The sequence below is a fragment of the Mus caroli genome, unplaced genomic scaffold (genome assembly GCF_978045245.1).
Source record: "Mus caroli unplaced genomic scaffold, Mus_caroli_1 scaffold_13, whole genome shotgun sequence".
NCBI classification, from domain to species: Eukaryota; Metazoa; Chordata; class Mammalia; order Rodentia; family Muridae; genus Mus; species Mus caroli.
In genome coordinates this window covers 91,312,370-91,333,893 of record NW_028227268.1, presented here as the reverse complement: position 1 = coordinate 91,333,893, position 21,524 = coordinate 91,312,370, and the positions used below count along the sequence as shown (strand labels likewise).

The 21,524-nt window shown below is 40.7% G+C and overlaps 1 protein-coding gene and 1 pseudogene across 2 annotated transcripts; one reads left to right on the top strand and one right to left on the bottom strand.

Moving 5' to 3' along the window:
* Positions 1-684: 684 nt before the first annotated feature.
* Positions 685-13,589, top strand: CUNH5orf47 (chromosome unknown C5orf47 homolog). 2 transcript variants are annotated; one of them, XR_002379212.2, is made up of 5 exons: positions 685-1,015; positions 8,815-8,900; positions 10,299-10,396; positions 12,023-12,067; positions 13,524-13,589. XR_002379212.2 is itself a non-coding variant. In XM_085829308.1 (4 exons), exons 1-4 carry the CDS (start codon positions 724-726, stop codon positions 12,041-12,043), a joined length of 504 nt encoding a protein of 167 aa, XP_085685434.1. In that variant the 5' UTR covers positions 685-723; the 3' UTR covers positions 12,044-12,189. The 2 variants fall into 2 exon arrangements, 1 of the variants encoding a protein (XP_085685434.1); XM_085829308.1 differs by lacking the exon at positions 13,524-13,589 and having other exon boundaries at positions 8,815-8,907; positions 12,023-12,189.
* LOC110304215 (PCNA-associated factor pseudogene) lies at positions 13,306-13,636 on the bottom strand (annotated as a pseudogene).
* Positions 13,637-21,524: the final 7,888 nt, after the last annotated feature.

The window sequence follows — 21,524 nt, the reverse complement described above, 5'->3', positions numbered from 1 at the left end:
GGAAGGGGTCACTGCTCCAAGGACAGGAAGATTATCACACAGAGCAAGGGGCCTTTACATAAATCAAAATTTTACTGGACGTAAAGGGTTAAAACATTTTGCAAGAAAGTCTTACAAGGTGGAAGACAGGAGATAAAAATGTTTTAATTCCTTGTCCTAAACACACATTTTTATAGTATTTGATAGAAAAGAACCATATTTGATATTTCTTACATCCCAGTCCCAAATGATGCATAGCCTGAAATTCAACCTCTCTCTAGATGAAAGGCCATCCTCACAACCACAGTCCTTCCTGTTTCCCTTTCGGTAGGGCTTTCCTTGCCTCCCAACTTCTAACAGAGATCCCCATTAGGCTCCTGTCTTCTGCTAGGTGCCTGAACTCTTGTGTCCTTAATCCCTTCCTTACCTCAACCCCAGCTTCTCCGTGTTCTACACCTCAACTTCCTACCCAGTACCCAGGCTCCTGGTGTTCTGGACTCCAGCTCACCCACCCACACTCCATCTCTCTTCAGTGAAGTTGGGGCCTCTAGGACAGCCCCATCCTCGCCTCACATAGGTCTGGCCCCAACGGGTCTCCCCCTCGCCCAGCCCGCATGCGCAAGTGTCCCCCCTCCCCCACATGTACCCCCCCCCCCCACACACACACACCTCACACACACACCCCACGCCCTGGGCTCAGGCCGGCTCCGAGGTCCCGCAGGTTGCCTGACAGGAGGCCGAGAGATGGTGCCCAGCGGCAGTGGGCAAAGGCCAGATGGGCCTCGCTTGATCTACGTGACCCGCTTCGCCTCGCACCGCCATGGCGTGTGGCAGTTGAGGGGTCTCCGAGGTTTTGGCCATCGAGGCCCAGGGCTCGGGGCCCGCTGTGCCCCAAAACAAGCAGCGGTGGAGCCCGGGGCCCCGGGAGGAGAGCGGCCCACTGGCTCCCAGGCCGGGGTCACTGACACCCCGGATTCCGCCCCTTTCCAGCGGAGGTCGAGAGCGTCCAGGGGCCGGGAGCAAGCAGCGCAAGCAGGTGGCACGGCAGCGGGAGGGGTCGTCCTGTCAGCGGCCTGTCAGCGCCATCTTGTGCGCGCGGCTTCCGTCAGCCAGGCTTCGCGTCAGACTTCCTGTCAACTTTTGTGTCAGTCTTCCTGTTGGTCCTTGTCTCAACCTTTGCATCTGCCAGTCTTTTTCTGTCAGCCTTCCTGTCAGCCTTGGTGTCATTTTCCTCTTAGCCTTTCCTGTCAGCATCCTAGTCAATAGGCTGCCAGGCTCCTCTCTTCTGCCAGTCTGTGTTGGAGCCATACGTTTAGGAGAATTCCTTTAACTCTTTTAGTGGGGTGGTGACCTGTAAAAGGGCTGCAGGACATTTAAGATAACCCAGAGACCTGAGAGAAGTTCTTGGAGGTAGCTACTTCAGTCGCTCAGAGAAATGGGAGTTTGGCGCGGCGCTTGTTGGTTATTTTTCACTGACATTTATTGAAATTGCTAATTACAGGAGCTGGAGAGATGGCTCAACGGGTTAAGAGCACTGGTTATTCTTCCAGATGATGTAGGTTTGGACCTCAGCACCCACATATAACTGATTGTAATTCCAGTTCCAAGGCATCTGATGCCCTCTTCTGCCCTCCTTGGGCATCATGCATCTACAAGGTGCACAAGCAAAACACATATACATTAAGCCGGGCATGGTGGCGCACGCCTTTAATCCCAGCACTCGGGAGGCAGAGGCAGGCGAATTTCTGAGTTCGAGGCCAGCCTGGTCTACAAAGTGAGTTCCAGGACAGCCAGAGCTATACAGAGAAACCCTGTCTCGAAAAACCAAAAAAAAAAAAAAAAAAAAAGAAAGAAAAGAAAATTAATTGCTAATTACCTGATATATATTCAATCAGACCTCTTAAGAGACGTTGAAGCATCCTGTTAAAACACAGAAGATCTGAAGATGTAGTCGTGGCCCACACTTATAATCCCAACACTAAGGAGTCAGAGTCAGGCAGATCTGTGAGTTTGAGGCCAGCCTGGTCTATAGAGCAAGTTCCAGAACAGCCAGGACAACACAGAGAAACACCTTTTACCTATACTTTTCAAAGCAATTTTACTGAGATTTCATTAACAGTGTATCCAGTTCACCCAGTTATGGTACACAAGTTAATGGTTCTTACATATCCACAGAGTTGTGTCCTTTGCATTCCATTTTAACATAACTGTAATATCACAGAGAAACTCTGTACCCCTTTGAAGGCATCATAGCCCCTCACCATTGCCTCTACTACCCACTAATCTTAGCCCTATCTATGCAAGTATTAGTCTGCATTGTCTATTTTGGACATATCTAGATGGAATCTATACGTGGACGGCTTCTCTTCCTCAGGCCTATTCTTTTTTCCATGTTAATTTTAGATCCTGTTAATTCACTGATCAGTTCACTAACTGACTGACTAATGTGGTTAGCTCCATCACTGATTCTCATAATTTTCATGTATTTTGCAGGTGTGTGTTATTTGTGGGATTTTTGGTTTTGTTTTTGTTTTTAAGACAGGATCTCACTATGTATCTTCAGCTGGCCTGGAATTCAGTGTGTATACAAGGCTGACCTTCAACTCATAGAGATCTACCTGCCTCTGCCTCCCAAGTGCTGAGATTAAAGATATGTATCACCATCCCCAGCTGGCATATCCCATTTGCAAACAGGAATAATCTTATTTCCCTCTTATTCATTCTTATGTCTACCATAATCTTTTTGTCTAATTATACTGGCTAATACCTCTCGTGCAGGGTGAATAGTGTAGAGATAACAGACACCTTACCTTGTTCTTAGGAGAAATGCCTCTGGTGTTTCACCATTAAATAAAGTACTGGTTTTAGGACTAAGACTATATATTTAGAATATGAAAAAGTATCTCTTTATTTTTTCAGTATTTTTTATTTATTATGAATGAGCTTTAAATTTTGTCAAAGGTTTACTATGATCTATGGAGATAATAATATTTTTCTTGGAATTAGTAATGTATAGCGTGATATAAATAGGTTTCCAAATACTTTATCAACCTTACAGTGTTGAAATAATTTTCTCTTGCTTCTGTTGTATTTTTTTAATATAGTGGTACCTTTAATAGTGAGTTGCTTAGAATTTTTTATTGATGTTCATGAGATATAGTGACCTGTACTTTTTCTTTGTGTTTCTTTACCTGATTTAGATTTTGAAGTTAGACTTATTTCATAAAAGTAATTGAGAGTTTTTCTTTCTTTACTGTGTTCAAGAATAAGTTATGGAACATTGAAACCATGTGGCTTAGAAAGTTTGATAAAATTCTTTTGCAAACCATCTGAACCTCGATTTTTGTGGAATAATTTATTAATAATGTTCTCTGTGGTGTAAAAACTAGTCTGTTTACACTTTCTGAGAGGTCAGTTTAGGCAGCGTGCACTTCCTTAGCAATTACACACTTCATCTCAGTCTCCAAATGTGTTTCCACTGAGCTCTGCAAAGTGATGAGTTTTAATTTTAAAAGTTCACCTATGCTTTAATGGTCAGTCCACTCTTAATAATTTGTTTCTCTGTTTTTTGTGTAGGCATTACTTTCTCCCTTTGTATTGATGACATTAGTATTTTGATTATTTTTAAAGCAAGATTTTGATTTATTACTTAAGCGTTTTTTTTTCTAGTTTCTTCCCTATATAATACCAACTTCTTAGCCATATTCTCTTTCCTGTGCTTTCTTTTGGTGTACTTTTTTATGCTAAAATTTGAGCATTTATTTTATTTCTTAATAGTTTTAAAATGCATTCCATTTTTTCTTATAGATATTTATTGTATATTGAACATACTACTTCCACCCCTCACCCAGCTCCCCTCTATTCTCCTTTCTTTCAACCCTTCATTTATCCCCTTAGACAATTTAATCTACACATGCATGCTTTTATGTGACTGTATAGAATCTAGGAAATACAAACGAGAGAACATGTAATCTTTGACTTCCTGAGGCTTGCTTAATATGATGGTGTCCAGTTGAACCCATTTCCCTGAAGACAACATAATTTCATTCTTCTTTATGGATTAAAAAATTTTCTGTGTGGAGACCAAGGATCTTTCCACAACTTAGCTGTGGGAATACTATTGCATAAACATTGATGTGCAAGTGTCTCCATGATATGTTAACTTGGAGTCTTTTGGGGTTTCAGGAGAGGTATAGCTGGGCTATTTAATAGATGTATTTTTTAATTTTCTGAGGAACCTCCATACTGATTTCCATAGAATTTGGACTAGGTTACATTCCCACAACCATGTATAAAGATCAGGATTCTCTTTGTCCACATCTGTACCAGAATTTATGTTACATATGTCTGTCTTTCTTTCTTTCTTTCTTTCTTTCTTTCTTTCTTTCTTTCTTTCTTTCTTTCTTTCTTTCTTTCTTTCTTTCTTTCTTTTTCTTTCTTTCTTTCTTTCTTTCTTTCCTTCTTTCTTCCTTCCTTCCTTTCTTTCTCTTTCTTTCTTTCTTTCTTTCTTTCTTTATCTTATCTGTCCATCTGTCTATCTACCTTTCTATCTATCTATCATCATTTATCTATCACCTATCAATCATCTATATCTGTCTGTCTGTCTATTGTATGTGTATGTCAGACATATGTGTGTGAATTAGGGAACAGCTTGTGGGAGTCAGTTCTCTCAGTTCTTCTGCCTGTTGTTAGGCTTGGCAGCCAGGGGTCCTTACCTTCTGGACCATCTTGCCAACTCCTGTTGCTTTCTAAATGACTGACATTCAGACTAGAGTAATATGTAATGTCAATGTGATTTTAATCGGGATTTCTCTGGCAACTGGAGAGTTAAGCAGTTTTTCATGGTGATTGATGATTTCTATTTCCTCCTTCCTGAATTCTCTATTACTTTCATCAGTTCTTTTTGGGGAGGTGGGTTACTGGTCAGTTTTTTTAGTTCTATGTATACTCTACTTATTAATCTCTAAGACGCATACCTCTGATTTCCTCTAGTCTGTGGGCTTTCTCTTCACCCAACTGTTCCCTTTGTTACACAGAAGATTTTTTTTTTTTATTTCATGAGATCCCATTTGTCAATTGTTGGCCTTATTTCCTTGGCAACTGGGGTCCTATTCAGAACTTGCCAATACTTTTTCCAGTATTCAGATCTTACATTAAGGTCCCCCTACCCCCATCACCAATTTAGAGTTGGTTTTTGTTTGAGGTAAGAAATGGGGAGTGTTTTCTTTCTTGTACCCAAGGCTGTCCAGCTTCCCCAGAACCATTTGTAGAAGGCTGTTTCTTTTTCCCAATGCTGTTTTTTCAATCTTTGTCAAAACTTAGTGGCTAGCTGTATTGGTTTCCATCTAGACTTCCTATTCTGTTCCATGGTTTTACAGTCTGTGCTGCTCCTGTTACTGTGGCGATCATGTGACTTTGACCTAACAGTGGGCATATTGATCCTATCGGCAGTATTTTTTTGTTCAGGATTGCCTTGACTCTTCTGAATACTTTGTGCTTTTAAATGAGTTTTAATATTACTTTCAACTTCTGTGAAGAATATCATTGGAATTTTTAACAGAGTTATGTTGAATATGTAGATTAGAAATCAGGCATTTCATTTACTTTTTAAAATCAGGAAGTATTTAGTATGAATTTTTAAAAACACATTTAGAACCTCCCACACATCTCAATATGTAATACTCCACTGTCGATTTTAATGGGTTCTATAATTTCATTGTATTTATTCATATTACACTGATACTGCTTAGCATATTTTAAAGGTTCTAAATCCTGAGACCTTCATATTCTTTAGTTTTGTTATACTTTCTAGTTTTATTGCATTGTAGTCAGAAAATGATATTCCTAATGTCTCTGTCTTGCATGTTACTGGGGCTTTCTTTGTAACTCATTTCATGACTTTTCCCCGTTCCCCTATTCCAGAAACACTGTCCTCCAGAAGTCTGGATCCTTTTTTATCTGAGTCTGTCTGACTCCAACTGCTTGCTTGGTACACTGTGTGGGATTTGGTCCTTTAAATTACATACTTAAAACGTCCCTGCACTTCATGTTCTGATCTGCCTTCTTATTTATTTATTTAGTATTTTCAGATACAGGATGGATTTAATTTAGCTTTGTAGCTGATAAGAGGCCAGAAACCAGCTTCAAGGCAGTGGCTGTGGTCCAGTAGAAATGGAAAGGTTAGAATTAAAGCTGTAGAGGCAAATGGGCAGAACTGATAACTGACTAGAAGAGAGAAGGAAGAGTCGAGGCTAAGTCTGCCATATCTGTACTGGCTACTGTGTGAATAGCAAAGCTATTAACTCCAATGACCTCCTTGCTGAGCTTGTAAAACCAGGAATGCAGTCAAGGCAAAGGTGTCCTGAGACTGACATGCACCTAAGCTAAACCAAAGAGTACTCAGTCCTGGTTATATTTGATATTAAATAGATATTTATTAAATGTCTATGGCGAATTAAAATGACTTAGTCATCCATTTAACAAGATCTACCATCTAGCATGGTGAAACATTAGGTCAAATGCTAATGACAAGATGGATCAGGTGACTATTCTGTACTCAAAGGACTTCCATGTGAGTAATGTGTATGCAAGTCAGTAGTTGTGAGTGCTATGGAGAGGCCTGAGAAGGGCATTGATAACAAGTTCAGGGACAGAAAGAGGTAGAACAGAAAATCAAAAGAACAAAGATAGAGAATGTCTGCTGGAAGCCGGGCATGGTGTCGCATGCCTTTAATCCCAGCACTTGGGAGGCAGAGGCAGGTGGATTTCTGAGTTTGAGGCCAGCCTGGTCTACAGAATGAGTTCCAGGACAGCCAGGGCTACACAGAGAAACCCTGTCTCAAAAGAAACAAAAAACAAAAAACAAAAAAAAAAAAAAGAGAGAGAGAGAGAGAGAATGTCTCCTGGAACAGGAGAGATTATCAAGACCTCTGGCTTGGAAGTTAGAAGGACAATCATGGCTCTGCTAATGATCAGAAATACGCTGTTGCCCATTTTAGTTATCTGATTCTTAACTTTATCACCTTTCAAGTAGAGGTGATGGTTTCTGCCTCAGGGTGTGGCTGGGGGTTCTGTGAAGAATAAATGAAGCAGCAACTGCAGTTATGATATTTGGCATGGACTAAGAACTCAGTAAATGTTGGCACATTGAGCCCAGATGACTTAAAGAAAAAAGAATGACTAGCAAGATGCACTAAACATTTACTGAATGAATGAAAAACAAGTTTTTTGATTAAATCATAGTGTTTTTTTTATTTCTATAACCCCTAAAGGTGTTTAATTTGTGGGATGATGTTACCAGAGACAGATGCCGTATGAAAGTTAGGCTGGTAAGCCATCCTAAGATGTGCTGGTGTTTAGAAAGCCAAGAGATAAGCATCAGGCAAATCTAACATTTCAAGCAAGGCTAATAGGTGGGGCTGGTTTCCTCCTATGTTTAGGAGATAGAACCATATGTTGTAAATAATTAAAGATGAAGAATTCTATTATGGGGTTGTATGAATGAATACTTTGGAAATAGTGAATAATTTAGGGATAACAGAGTTGGGAAAGCTTCATGGTAGAAAAACCTATTTGAGATTTTCTACATGAGGCTCAAATTGGAACAGATTACAGGTGGAAAAATGTATAAGCAAACTGTTGAGGACAGACGATGATTGCAGTGACCAGGAAGAGCTACAGGTACAGCTCAATAGGGTCAGAGCATGGGTGACAAGAACCAGGGGATCTGAAGCATAAATTGGGACTAAATCCCTGGAGTGCTGGACTTTGGTGCCCAGTTACAGAAGAGGCAGAGATAGTCTTGTGTACATGCGTTATACTTTTTGCTGTATTTTTAGATAAACTTCATGGCTCCCATCTTACCTTAGGGAGTGTAGGTACAGACCAGGTAAGGCTGTAAGTAGAAACCGGTGGGATGCTGAGCACATCACCTGAGGCTGTGTGCACTCAAAGGGGCAGGTGAACAGAAGCAGAGCTGTCCAAGCTCCAGCTTTCTTCTCGAGTGTATGCTGGTCTGCTTAGTAGATTTGCTTAAAGAGGTATGCTTCTCCTCTTAGCTACATTTTGTTAGAACACTATTTGTGTGCAGTTTTCTAAAAGAGATATTAATCATAAGCTAATAATGGCAAAAAATGCTCAGTTGTAGTAAATAGGTTTCTTGCTAGAAAGTAGCTATGTCATGAAGGAAAAATAATACATCTTGAAGATCTCTAAGTGACATGTGGACAAACTCAGACTTCCTCTGTGGTTGGAAGATTGAAAGAGTTGGCAAGGGAATTAGTTTCTCACAATGTGATTTAATGAAGTACCTTCATCCGGTGTCTGTGCCTCACCCAGAATCAGTGACATGTGCCTGGCAAATTAGCCAATGCCATTTGGGAACACATTTTAGTTAATTCAACAAATGTATTATTTACCTAGTATCTATAAAATAGAAACTGGATTGCCAGAGAGGAAAACACATTTCTCAAGAAAACCGTGAATTTCTGTGACAACCCAGCATGGTTTGTAAGATCCGAGAAGGTTCTCTGGAAATCTGTTAAGTGTGCAAAGTGTATAGTACGTCAGGAATGACGTGAGGAGAGTTAAGGTGGGCATGCTAAAGACAGGGGAAAGCAGGGAGGAAGGGCTCCAGGGAACAAATGCTTATTGTTGTTTTCAACATAATCTTAGCTGAGTGGTATAGTGGTCTTACCTAGTGATCAGAAATACAACTCCAAATATTAGCTAACATCCCCCAAAAGAGCTTACAAGACACAGCTATGGCCTCTGTTTTCAGGATAATGCTTTTAAAAATATATACTAATGTCAATATCTTTACTTTAAAAAAAATAGGTTTAAACCAGAAAAATGCAGCTAAAGAGTTTGATTTTCCCATTCCACTGAATGAAGCCTCCAAGCTAATGAAGGAGAGGAAAAAGGTGTGTTGTATAAAGAAAAACTAACCATGTTTAAATGTTAGGCCTTCCTCTATATGTACAGTATGTGAAACTGTTTGCGACAGTGAAAGCAATTCTATCTTCTGAATAATTTAATTTTCTGAAATGAGAAAATAGAAATACCTTGGAAAAAATGGAACTGAGCTTGGAAATATTTAATAACTGTGAAGAATAGTCCTGTTGTTTGAAGGTATAAAATACACTTTAATCAAATATAACCTGCCAGGAGATATTTCAAAGCATAACCTATGTTCCATCGAGTGTAGCTAACTGCTGTATAGAAAGGAAATCACAGACTTCATAGAAAAGAATCCATCTGCACTGGTGTCATATTGCTCTTTCCAAAGCAAAGAACTTATGTGACTTTTTCGCCAGAAAGATGACAAAGATGAACTTTATTGCTGAACCCTTCCCACCACTGGTTGCCAAATGTCATGGTACCGCAGGCATTTTAGCACATTCCAAGCAATGGCTGAGTGAATCTGTGAATTCTGTTGTACCTTAAAGAATTTATTTGTTGAGCATGACACATAAATTCATGCTTGTTTGGTGTATAGACCATATACGGTCTAAAACAGCGCTTAGAGTAACCTGTCCTGCCCCAGATATATCTGAAGGAAGCAGCAGTTTTCCACTGCACTAAGACCTGCTTCCTTCTGAGGAGAAAAGAACCATGGTCAGTGTTTACCTCTAACTATCATGTGCCACACACTGGAGTAAGTGGTTTACCTACACCATATACACCTTTCATCTTATACTTCAATATGTGACGATGTTTCTACATAACATTTAAATGCTTGCCAAGTGTCAAAGTGCTAAGCAGCAAAAAAAAAAAAAAAAGACTTTGAATCTAGATGTAACTATTTAATTTTATAATTTTTTTCTATTCTAGTATATTCATAATTTCTAGTAAGTTTTTCTGGCTATCTTCAAGGAGAAACAGTTAATTCTTACCTATATATAACATATAATATAATGTATATAAAATATGTATTAATATTAAGGTTGAAATAACAATTAATATATATTAATAGACAATATGAAATACATTATAAGCAAAACTCTGCTCAGCATAAGCAGAGGAATAGAAATTCATTATTTTTAGTGCCTTTGAAAACTGAATGCAACAGACCCACTTAGTAAGACATTGTAGACTGCCTTCTTCTTTTCTGGAAGGAAGCATCATCCAGGACAGCTAATATAAATACTGTAGGAAGAAAGTGTTTGGGACAACCCAGTGAGCATGGGGTCACTGACATGACAGTTCCTCAGAGCTGATGCTAGCTCAGATGCAGCCCAGGGAGTCATTCTCAGTCGCTGCCACGGAGAGGCTGTGCACTTTTCTCCCCAGCATTCCTCACTGTGTTTTTCTCTTTAAAGCCTCTGTGTGGAGCAAAGTACAGCAAGTCATTTCCAGAATGATTGCAGAGAACGAGAGTTACAGACGCAGACTGCAGGGCCAACGTGTATCTAGTGAAGTAAGTCAGCACAGTTTACATTTTATTAAAAAGTAGATATTGCCGGGCGTGGTGGCACACGCCTCTAATCCCAGCTCTTGGGAGGCAGAGACAGGTGGATTTCTGAGTTCAAGGCCAGCCTGGTCTACAAAGTGAGTTCCAGGACAGCCAGGGCTACACAGAGAAACCCTGTCTCCAAAAACCATAAAAAAAAAAAAAAGAGTATATATTATAAGCATTGTAGCTAACCTTGGATTGCATTAGATTTCCTAACGGCCAGTATTAAAGTATAGAACAGCTAAAGCATCAAGCCATGCTCAGGCAGGGGATGTGGGGTAGGCCCTGACTGTACCTGTGGCTGTAAGGGTGCAGAGGGCAAGCACTGGCTGGATGTTTCTGAGCAAAGAACATGTATGTCCATTAAATTCATATTTGAATGTCAGTCTTTAAACACAAATTACAAAGCACCCGTAGTGGTGAAGAACATATTAGCTGTATTATAAAACTACACATTGCATTCAGCTTCTTGTCATTTCCTCTTCGTGGGGGCTGCATTCCTGTTTACCTCATTTTATAAAGTCTACATCCCCAGAAAACACCTCACACACTGAATGTTACCCTAAAGCTGCAGCAGTGTATACTAACTGAAAGTGTGGAAAGTCAAAGCTTTCCGGACTGGCAATCTGACTCAGCAAGTAAAGAAGCTTGCCAAGAAGCCCGACGGTCTGAGGTCAGTCCCCAGGAAGCACATGGGAAAAGGCGAAAGCCAGCGTAAGTGGGCCTCTGACCTCCATTTGCATGCCACCCTCTTTACATATGTGCCAGGACATGCACGAATGTACACACATACACACACACACACACACACACACAAAGTAAATAAAGTGATTATAAACATTATAAAAAGGAAATTTGTGGCTTTCAGAATATTCAGTGGTACAAAATTAAAATTACTACTAATAAATTAAATGAAAATGGTTGTTTCCATCCCTTCACATGTGTGCCCTACTGTAGAATATGTCCTGTCCTGATGAGTGCTTCTGTGGAGTCTCAGTACTTAATGACAACTTTTGAGTCATTACACTTACAGCAGTTAATTTTGAGAAGAATGTTTTCCTAAGACAGCAAGAATGTTTTGTAAGCAGCACAGCACTGGATAAAGGCTATAGTACTAGGAGCAGCCACAGACAGCTTCCCTGGGAACACATTGCTCAAGATGGCAGCGCTCAGACTCACGTCCAGCCTCACGATGCAGCAATCACTTTGCTTATCCAACAAGAATGAGGTGTGTGCTGGGAGAAGGAACACAGTCGAAGCTTCTTAGAGAGAAGTGTGTTGGAACAGAGGTGGGCAGAGAACCTGGCTGTCCGCTCACTGTGGAACCTTGAACATGCCAGAGTACTCGGAACCCCAGCCTTCTATGAATCCAAAATAATTTGCTAGGCTAGGCTAATGCTAGGCTTTCCAAATAACATAAAGGGTATCTTTGAAATTCGTTATTTTACCTTAACTTTTGAACTAAGTTATATAACTTTAATAAAGTTAATATGTTACAAAAATATAATATAATTTTTATATCTTAATATGTATTTGGTGACAAAAATAAATGTTACAGATCAACTTGAACTTCTCATATGTTGTTCCTAGATTCGAGTTACTGCAAGATAAATGTGAATCTTCCTGCCTTCTCTGGTGAGAGTCCACTGAGATCCCTGAAGAGACCTTCCCCTCCCTGTGTGTCCTGCTGTGTCTAACCTTCACTGTGCCCTCATTGTCACCTCTACCTTCTTCCTTCCTTAACCCAGTGCTTGGCACACAACACACCTCATTAAATATGTTTTTAATTTAAATCTTCACTTAGGCCCCATCTCTGTCATTTCCTAGAACTACTCTTTCTATGATCCGTGTGTGTGTGTGTGTGTGTGTGTGTGTGTGTGTGTGTATCACATATATGAGTGTGATATACATGTACACATATGAATGTGTGGTTTTCCATCTTTTATATATGTCTCTGCTCTGCTTTGTTGTCTTTCTCTTGGACTGTGCTGTCACATGTATTACAGCCTCACTGCCCCTCTGACAAGCTGTAGTTTGTGTCATGCTTCTCCTCTGTGTCTCTTGCTGTATCTTCTGTTTATTTTTAAGCTGTCCCTCTGCTGCCCTAAGAGTAACTATGTCTCCTATTTCTCTCTTCACATAACTCATGTTTTTATAGCCTTAGCTACTGTTTCTATCCTACCCATGACCTCTGATATTTTCAACTATCCCATAGATACTTTAATAGTCTGGTTTACAATACACACACACACACACACACACACACACACACACACACACACAAAAAGTAAATTTCTTTTTGTATCCCCTGGTTTCCCAGTCACCTGGCCCCATTCTGCATGTGGGGGCAGATTTCCTCCTGTTTTCTGAGACTTGAGGAGTAATAGAGGAAAGGCAGATCTGAGGAAAGACAATAAGAATTTTGTAGACAAGAGCAGTGTAAGGAAAGTGTATTTTATTTTTAAATTTTAAATACTGAAATTTTTAATGTGAGAAATCCTAAGTCAACTTTTTAAAGCAAACATGCCGTAACGATATGACACTATTTTCATAACCAATGCCCATAAAATGCCATTAGTATAAAAAAATCTAAGCAAATCTCAAAGACAGTACATTACTAAGTAGAGCATCATGTAATGTTGATTTTAACAAGAGACTTAACAGGTATAAGAAGCAGCATAAAACATAAATTCAAGTATGCAATTAGAATTTACAAATTATAAAAACTCTCCACTTTTATTGCTGGTTTCTTTTAAATGGCTAAATTTTATACTCATTTTTTTTCAGTTAAAAGCCTATTCAACAAGCCAATTAGACAAACTCATCCACCCAAATTTACAGTAAACTAAAAACATTATTCAGATGAGTAAGTTTTATTCATCTGTGTCATCAGTCTGCAAAGGACACACCTTTCTTGTGGCTTTTCCTAAGCCACTGCTTCCTGCTTCTTCAGGAATTGGGTTCTCTTTTTCAGATGTTTTAGGGGAGAGCCTGAAGAATTAATTCTCCAATGCCTTTTTTTGCTCTTTGGTGTTGGGTGCACATAAGCTGGGTTCCTTCTGAAAGCTTAATTTCAGCTTTTCTCAATCAGCTTGAGGAAGAGTTGGTGACAGAGATAGGGGAGCCTGACACCTTCCTGGGGATCGATCAAGAAGCTGCTTTTCTGTAGGCTTCTGGGACTTGCTTTGCTTCAGTCCACACCATGTTCACACAGGAAGAGACAACTCTCACCAACTCCCCAACTGCTGATATCTCAACTGGACAAGAACCTGATGCACAGCATCATTGAGAAGTCCTCACAGAACTGTTAGAAAATGAAAATATGCAAAGTTCTCATGAAGGTGGTAATGTCTGTACAATTTATGGGTTTGTTTCTTTCCAAGCTACAACTTCATCCCTTCATGAGATTCAACAACTTTGATTTTGTGATTGTATGTTCTTTAAATGACTAGTAAATTCACCTGTTTCTTGTTGATGGGCACATGTCACCTAGGCAAATGGCCTAGGCCTTGCATATGAGATCCACAGTTTCTCCCCACACAGGCTTATCCAACATCCTTGGACAATGCTAAGTCAAGTTTCACATTGCTATATCCCTCAATAAAGTTTCAAATGTTAGTTTATACAAGTTAAATCTACCTAACTGCATAAAAGTTTGTGGAGAGTGTAGACAAAGATTTTTAGCTATGTTTAGGTTTGTGTGAGCTGCTGACTCTTTATGGAAGCAAAGCCTGTTTTATCAGCTCTGTCAGTATGTATGCATTTCACTGTCACATGAGTGTCACACTGGAGACAAAGTGTCCTATTGTTCTAGAACCATGCAGCTCTAAAGACTTCCATGGAAATGAATGTTCTAAATGTTTAATTTATTGTTTAATAATTTCTAGTGAAATATATCTGTTTTGTTGAACAGAAAAGTACAATGTGAATTTCCTTCTCAGATATTGAACAGCAGATGTGATACCATGATTTGTCCACCGTTTCAGATTGCTATCAGAACCTGATACACTCTTCATGAGAACCTGAGACGGTTTCAAGTCAGAGGCATACCTATTGGAGCTGTGGACATTTCACATTTCCTTCTTCTCTTCATCTCATCCTCTTCAGTCTTTCCACTGGTCTGTGCCAGAGGAATTTGCCCAGTAATTCTATTCCTGATTTGTCTTTTTCTTTGCTTAAATCAATGTTTTATTTTAGCCCAGTAGTCTGTTCTTGTGGCAGTGCATTCTGAGAAATGTACCACAGATGATTCTGACATCTTATGAGTATCATAGAGTACACTCACACAAAGCTAAGTGGCCTGAGTCACCATTGAGCATGGCTCCAACTGCAGCAAGGATGACAATAAACACAAGGCATGAGAGCCTGCTGCCTCTGTAATGGGGCATTCTGCTTTAAACTAAGAGCTTTCCTATACATAAAGGTAATGTACATTAGTGATGAAAACAGTATGTTGACTAGATAAAGCAGTAGAGTGTTATCATTGAGTATCCTTGGCCTTTGTGTGCTGCAGGGAATCAAATTCAGGCTCTGGGCAAGCGAACTGAACACTGCCACTGAGCATATCCCCAGCACTGTACCATTCAAGTCCCTTTTGTGTGACTGGTAGATAATCTCCTTAGTGGCAGCAAGGTCAATTTCTGGCTCAGCCTGCTTCAGGCTTGTGGGAGGTTACATCTCCTCCCTATTATTAATATTTAAAAAAGCTGGACTGAGGCATAAAATTTATTTATGCTCCATAGTCCTGCCTGGGAATTATGGTGGCTGGCGGCTGTGCCTGCCTTAGGATCTCAGATCCTCTCGAACCATCCAATTCCATGCAGCTAGTTTGTGTCATAATTCACACAAACTTGGCTTTGTGGTGTATTATTAACAGCCATGGCCTTTTGGCATGTACCCCTGTCTTAGATTTGGTATGATCCGGGATCTGGTTGCCCGTCATTGACTAACTGGCCCTCATAGTGCACCTTATTCCCAAATCAGACCAAAGCCACAATATGTACTTAGAATTCTTCTTGATGAAAATTAATAACTGCCACCTGCGCGCTGTTGGGGGCGGGGGATGCACGCCTGCTGCAGTCAGGCTGAAGGGCGTTGACTGACCTGCTTGGAAAACAAAGTCAAGACAGTGAAAGGCACAGTACAGAAGCTTCTTTTGGAGAAGTCCAGGTACTCCAATTGCAAATTAGCAACGATCAGGCTAGACTTAGAGCTCCTGGTGTGGGGGAGGTGACTTTGAGAATTGCAGAAAGACTACAGGATTTTTAGCCATAATCAAGGTTAGAGTCATACTTACTAGAAGATTCGGGATCTGTGTTGAAAGGGGGAAGCTCAAAAGAATAAGCATGTGATCCAATTCACATATACTTTTCTCCCATAAGAAGGCTGTTTTTGAACACAATAATTGGGATGCATGCATGCATGAATTTATAGAAGATACAAAAGCATGCATAAAAACAATTTTTTAACTTATCTATTATTATTTAAAATGATGGTATGCAATAGATCAAATGATAATATTCTTTAATAACCAAATTAATTGCTGTTTGGAACAAGGAACAGACAGTCATGTTTTTAAGACACAATTTTTGTTATAGTTATCCCAAACTATATGAATTTATCTTATAATTCTTTATTAGCACCACTGCGGCCTTAATAGGATGCTGAAACCTTACTTTGAGGTGAAGAAGGATGATTTTACAACAATATTTTCTCTAGCCAAGGAATTGTTGTTGGCACATTTAATAACCAATAACCAAAATAGGCAGCTAATATTTAATTACCATTGATTATAATTGATAACAACTATAAAAGCTTTCTTTAATTTCTGCAAGGCCTTTTGTTCTTTACCAGTTAATTTGTGTCTCACTTAATAGCACCTGACAAAGGCTTAAGTTCTCCTGAGGCGAGTTTAAGGTGAGGTCTTAGCCAATTAACATCTCCTGGAAGCTTTTGAAAATAAAATTTTGAAGCAAATCAATTTTTCTTTCTTAGATTTTCAGGATCGAGATTTTCTAGTATAGCTAAAAACCTAAGTATTAAAAGATATTGCCTCTGAATCTTAAGGAATCTTCCCTGAAGGCAGGGAGAGGTGAGGTCCCAGGAACTTCCCCAGTCAAGGTTTGTGAAATGAAAGAAATGCCACACAAACCTCACTGAGGCTGCTCCAAGCTGAGCTCTGTGTCTACCCAAGCACAAACATTTCTCAATCTGAGCACTCTGCCAGAGTCCTGGCCCAAAGCTTATCCCTATTTTGAAGTATCTTTAAAGACCTGTTTTCCTGGGTTCGCTCCTGCTACATGTTGTTTAGAATGACTCTAACTCTGAGTTACCAATTTTAAGCTAACTTTCTGTTACAAGCAAAAGACTGCCTGCCCCTTTAGGAGCTGCGTTTGCAATCAGCTCCCAGCAGGGCTTTTCTAGTCACACTAGCACTTCTCTAAATTTTCACATAGCTCTAAACACATACAGAACACACAAAACAGAAACCAACAGATCCAGACACGTGCAACCCTTTCTCGTCCTCCACAAGCAGGCAAAAGAATTAGAAGGGTAAGCGTCCATTTCATAAACAAAACTTGGTCCCTCTGACCGATCTCCGGAGACTTGCCAGACGTCTGTGGCTCTCCCCACTCTCCAGGGTATCCCCTGATGAGATGGCGATCTGCCTAGCACATCTGCTGACCACAGTCCTCCGGGCCTTACAGCCTGAAGGGACAGCTGCAAATACCAAGCACACGTTTCAGAAAACCCCATAGTCTATAAACACCAGAGAAACCAAACTCAGGTGGATCCAAACTCAGACTCACCATGCTTCAGAGACAAGGGACGAGACACAGACAACAAACCAACACAAGGAGCACATGTTCATTTCAGGAAACATAAGACAGACACTCAGAACAAAGACACTGGCCGGCACACACACAAGAGGGGATTCCCCGATTGTCTTTCTGTCCCTGGGAGAGTTTCAAAATCTACTTTCCTCCCGCCTGATGCAGTTTCGAACTGCGGCCATCCGCCTGATTACTAAATCCCTTTTATTAAACCCTTTTATTTCTCTCACCTAAAAAAGCAGCTTCTGAAAGCTACGGCCTGTTGAGTTCCTAGTTCCCAATAACTCACTGCTGAACCTAAGTGAACCCAGCCCGCGGGTTTAGCGCTGATCTAGCTTAACCTGTACCAGTACGAATTTTCTTTAATTCTTTTCTTCCTCCATGAAGCTCCAAACCAGCAGTGCTTCTTCCAAATGTCCTCTGCCTTTCCCAGTTTCCGTGTTGGTTCGCCAAATTGTTGGGGCCAGCCTGTGGTTCTCATGTCCGGATTCGAGCCTGGAAGGCATCGTGGAACTGAGAGAAAAGAGGGAGCCTAGGTGGGTTGAGAAATAATGGAACCAAGACAACTAGTCTGCTCAAGGTTCAAATGTTTAATGGCAGACACACTTTATAAAAGAGGGGGGAAAGTCCATTCCCGCCAATTCATCCTTGGAGCCTGGAACCAGCTGCAAGTAATGACGTGCAGGATAGGGCGTAGTCTCCGGAATAGCTCCGGATTAGCTTGGGGGGGAGGGGAGCTCTCAGCAGGTAGCAGTATCTAGAAGTGGAACAGCGACAATGGCTGAACAATAGAGTGCTCTAGGGAGGAAGGCTCCACCCTAGATAATCTCCTTAGTGGCAGCAAGGTCAAGTTCTGGCTCAGCCTGCTTCAGGCTTGTGGGAAGCTACAACTGGTGGTACAGCAAATTTGCCCAGCACTGCCACGAACAGATGAGCAATGCATTGTGGTAGATTGCCATGGCATCCCTGTTGTATGGCATATGACCAAAGTGGTGTAATATGACCTATGATTATATTTTCAATATTTGTTTTGTGTTCTCCAGAAATATTTTATGCCTAAGTGTGCAGTATAGGGAGAGGAGAGATCCTATGGTTTCAATGAAAAGTTTTGGCAATTACAGAATAGAAAAGAAACAGCCCCCAAACAAATAATTATCCAACCATGTATTCTTAGATACCCAAATGGTTTAAGGTGTGTCTTCAGTCATGAGGAAAAATAACAGATTTTTTTCAGCATAGGAACTAATTAAAAGTCAGAATATTTTCATGTTTGATGTACCCTGAAGAAAAGATCAGTGCTTTGGGAAAGTCTGTACTCATCTCAGAATCTGTGTGCGAGCTTATACAATGGTGAAATAATACTTTTGAGATTAGATGGTGGAGGTCTGGGGGTGGAGAGACACTGCATTGGAGCAGTCTGTTACTCCAGGAGATAAGGCAGGAGAGCTGCTGTGGTGACAGAAGTTTCTAACTTGGCCATGTATCTACTGGAGCTGTGGAAATAGCTTTTCACATTTCCTCCCAAAGGGACATAATGAGATGACCCATGGCTACACTTGTGAGGCATGCCTGTGAGATGACCAATGGCTACACTGTGAGGCATGCCAGTGAGGCCATTTTTTTCCAACAGTTCCTATCAGTGACTGAGTTATCACAAAGATATTGAGACAGGCACACTTTAGGGAGCTGGGCCTCAAAGACTGCCCACTTCCTTTGCTTAAAAAATGTTTACAACTGAACCAGAAAATGTCTAAGACTTTCCCTAGCCACCTTTCTTCCTTTCCCTCGATTCTCTATCAATACCAGTCATTCTTGGTGGTATAATGGTTGGAAATATACAATTCAACAATATATACTAGTGTGGAGCTGACTCTGCTGTGCCAAGTCTAGGCCCCAGTTGGGAAAATCAGAGGCTCTAGAAGATATGATGATGATGTTGCATATTCTTGACTTTTGCCAGAATGCACCGTGCTTCCAGTGAAGAAAAGTAGATATAACTTTCCCAGTCCCTGTTCAGAACATGAAAACTAAAACCTTTGGCCATGGAATATATGACAGAAATAGGCTAGTGTCTTAGTTACTCTTCTGTTGTCATTAAGATACAATGACCAAGGCAGCTGTTACAAAAGTAATCATTTAATTGGGGTTTGCTTATTGTTTCAGAAGGATAGGTCCTTGAGTCAGAAAGCATGGCAACAGGAAGTCAGGCAGAAGCTGAGCGTTTTACACCCTGATTCACAGACAGAGGGAGAGGGAGAGGGACAGGGGCTGGGCCTGATGTGGGCTTTTGAAATCTCAAAGGCTACACCTAGCAACACTTCTCCTCCAATAAGGCCACACCTTCCCCAACAAGGCCACACCTCCTAATCCTTCCCAAATAGTTCATCACCTGGGGACTAATAAGCATGCAAATGTATGAGCTTATGGGGACCATTCTCACTCAAACCACCACATTCAACTCCCTGACTCCCATATGCTTGTAACCATATAATAATGAAGAATGCATTCAGTCCAACTTCAAGTCCCCACAATCTTTCAGTCTTAAGACTGTTTAAAAGTCCAAAGCCTCTTCTGAGACTCAAGGCAATCTCTTAACACCATGCAAAATAAAAGTCAAAAAGCAGATCACACAGACTTCCAACATTCCATGGCACAGGATATACATTACCATTCCAAAAGGGAGGCAAGGGGGAGCATAATGAGGAAATACTGGAACAAAGCAAGACAGAAATCCAAACTTGGCACTTCCATGTCTGGCAACAAAGCGCTCTTCAGATCTCCTTTCAGCTTTGTTGACTACCACATACTTCTCTCTCTTGGGCTGGTTCCACTCCTGACTCCAGCTCTCCTTGGAAGGTATCTCATGATCCTGGCATCTCCAGTATCTCAGGAGCTCCAAGACCACCAGGCTTCCCTTTACAGTTTCACTTAAATGCCTCTCTAGGCCTCCATGCAGTGACTCCTCCTGCCAAAAGCCTGACCTCGGCAGCTTTCCTTAACAGCAAAAAAAGATTCCAAAACACCTTTACTTCTCCTGTAGCCTTTGTACTATCCAGACCACGTGACCAGAGCTGCCAAGTTCTGCTGCTTGCTGGAGCTGGAATGAATGAATGAATGAACGAACGAAAAAAAAACAAACCAGATCATTCATTTATTTATTTGAGTTTTTGGTTTTTTTAAAATGAGTTTGAAGGTCTTGTCTGCATCTATATTGGTGCACCACATGTGTGCCTGGTGCCTGAGGAGGCCAGAAGAGTAGATGGTTGTGAGCTGCCTTGTGGGTCCCCTGCAAGTGCTCAGGACTCTTTTCCAAGTGTTTTAAGTGTTCTCCTTCCTTCCACGTGATCCATTTCCTGTTTCAACCATGTGGCTTTAGTGAGGGTTGCCGCTGTCCCTTTGTCAGTAGGCCCTAGGCTCTTGTTGAGACCATCAGGGTCCTTCCTCAGCACTAAAGAGATCAAGTCTCTGATTCTTTAGGATAATAAAGATGCTTTTTTTTTTTTTTGCTTTTTATTAACTTACTTAATTTCATACATGAACATAACACATTCTGATCACTTCCATCCCTCCACCACCCATCCCCACTCTGTGTCTTTTTTACTGACTACCTGGGCTCAGATATTTACTGCACTATGTTTATGTGCTTGGATAAGTTGTTTAATCTCTTTGTATCTAAATCTCCTCTTTGTAAATTGAACACGTGACTAACATTTACCACAGCAAGTCATTGAAAGCTAGACTTGATGGAATCAGTTCTTTTATCTGATATTGGTTCTCTGTCTAGGGTGAATACAAGTCTGTTAATCTTCCTAGGAAATATTCACACAACACCCATGACTTGTGATATCCCCCAGATACAGAGTGTTCTTTATATCTCCATGACAGGTTTCCTCTGGAATCTAGACGCATATATGATGTAGTTGATTGCTTGCTAGCATTGCTTGAACAGCTTAAAGGCATCTGAATCCCAACACGTCCAAAACTGAACTCAGTCTATACTATGCACTTCCTGTTTGTGTAATTAGCCAAGTTTACGTGTCAGAAACAAATTCTCATTTGAATGGTATTTGGGGTGGGTCTTTGATGATGTCATTATGTCATGAAATTGAGCCTTTATGATCCTTGCTCTTATAACAAAAGAAACTGAGAGTTCCCTAGCCTTTCCACTACCACCACTACCACCTCCTCTTCCTCCTCCTCCTCCTCCTCTTCCTCCTCCTCCTCCTCTTCCACCACCACCTCCTCTCTCTTTTTTAATG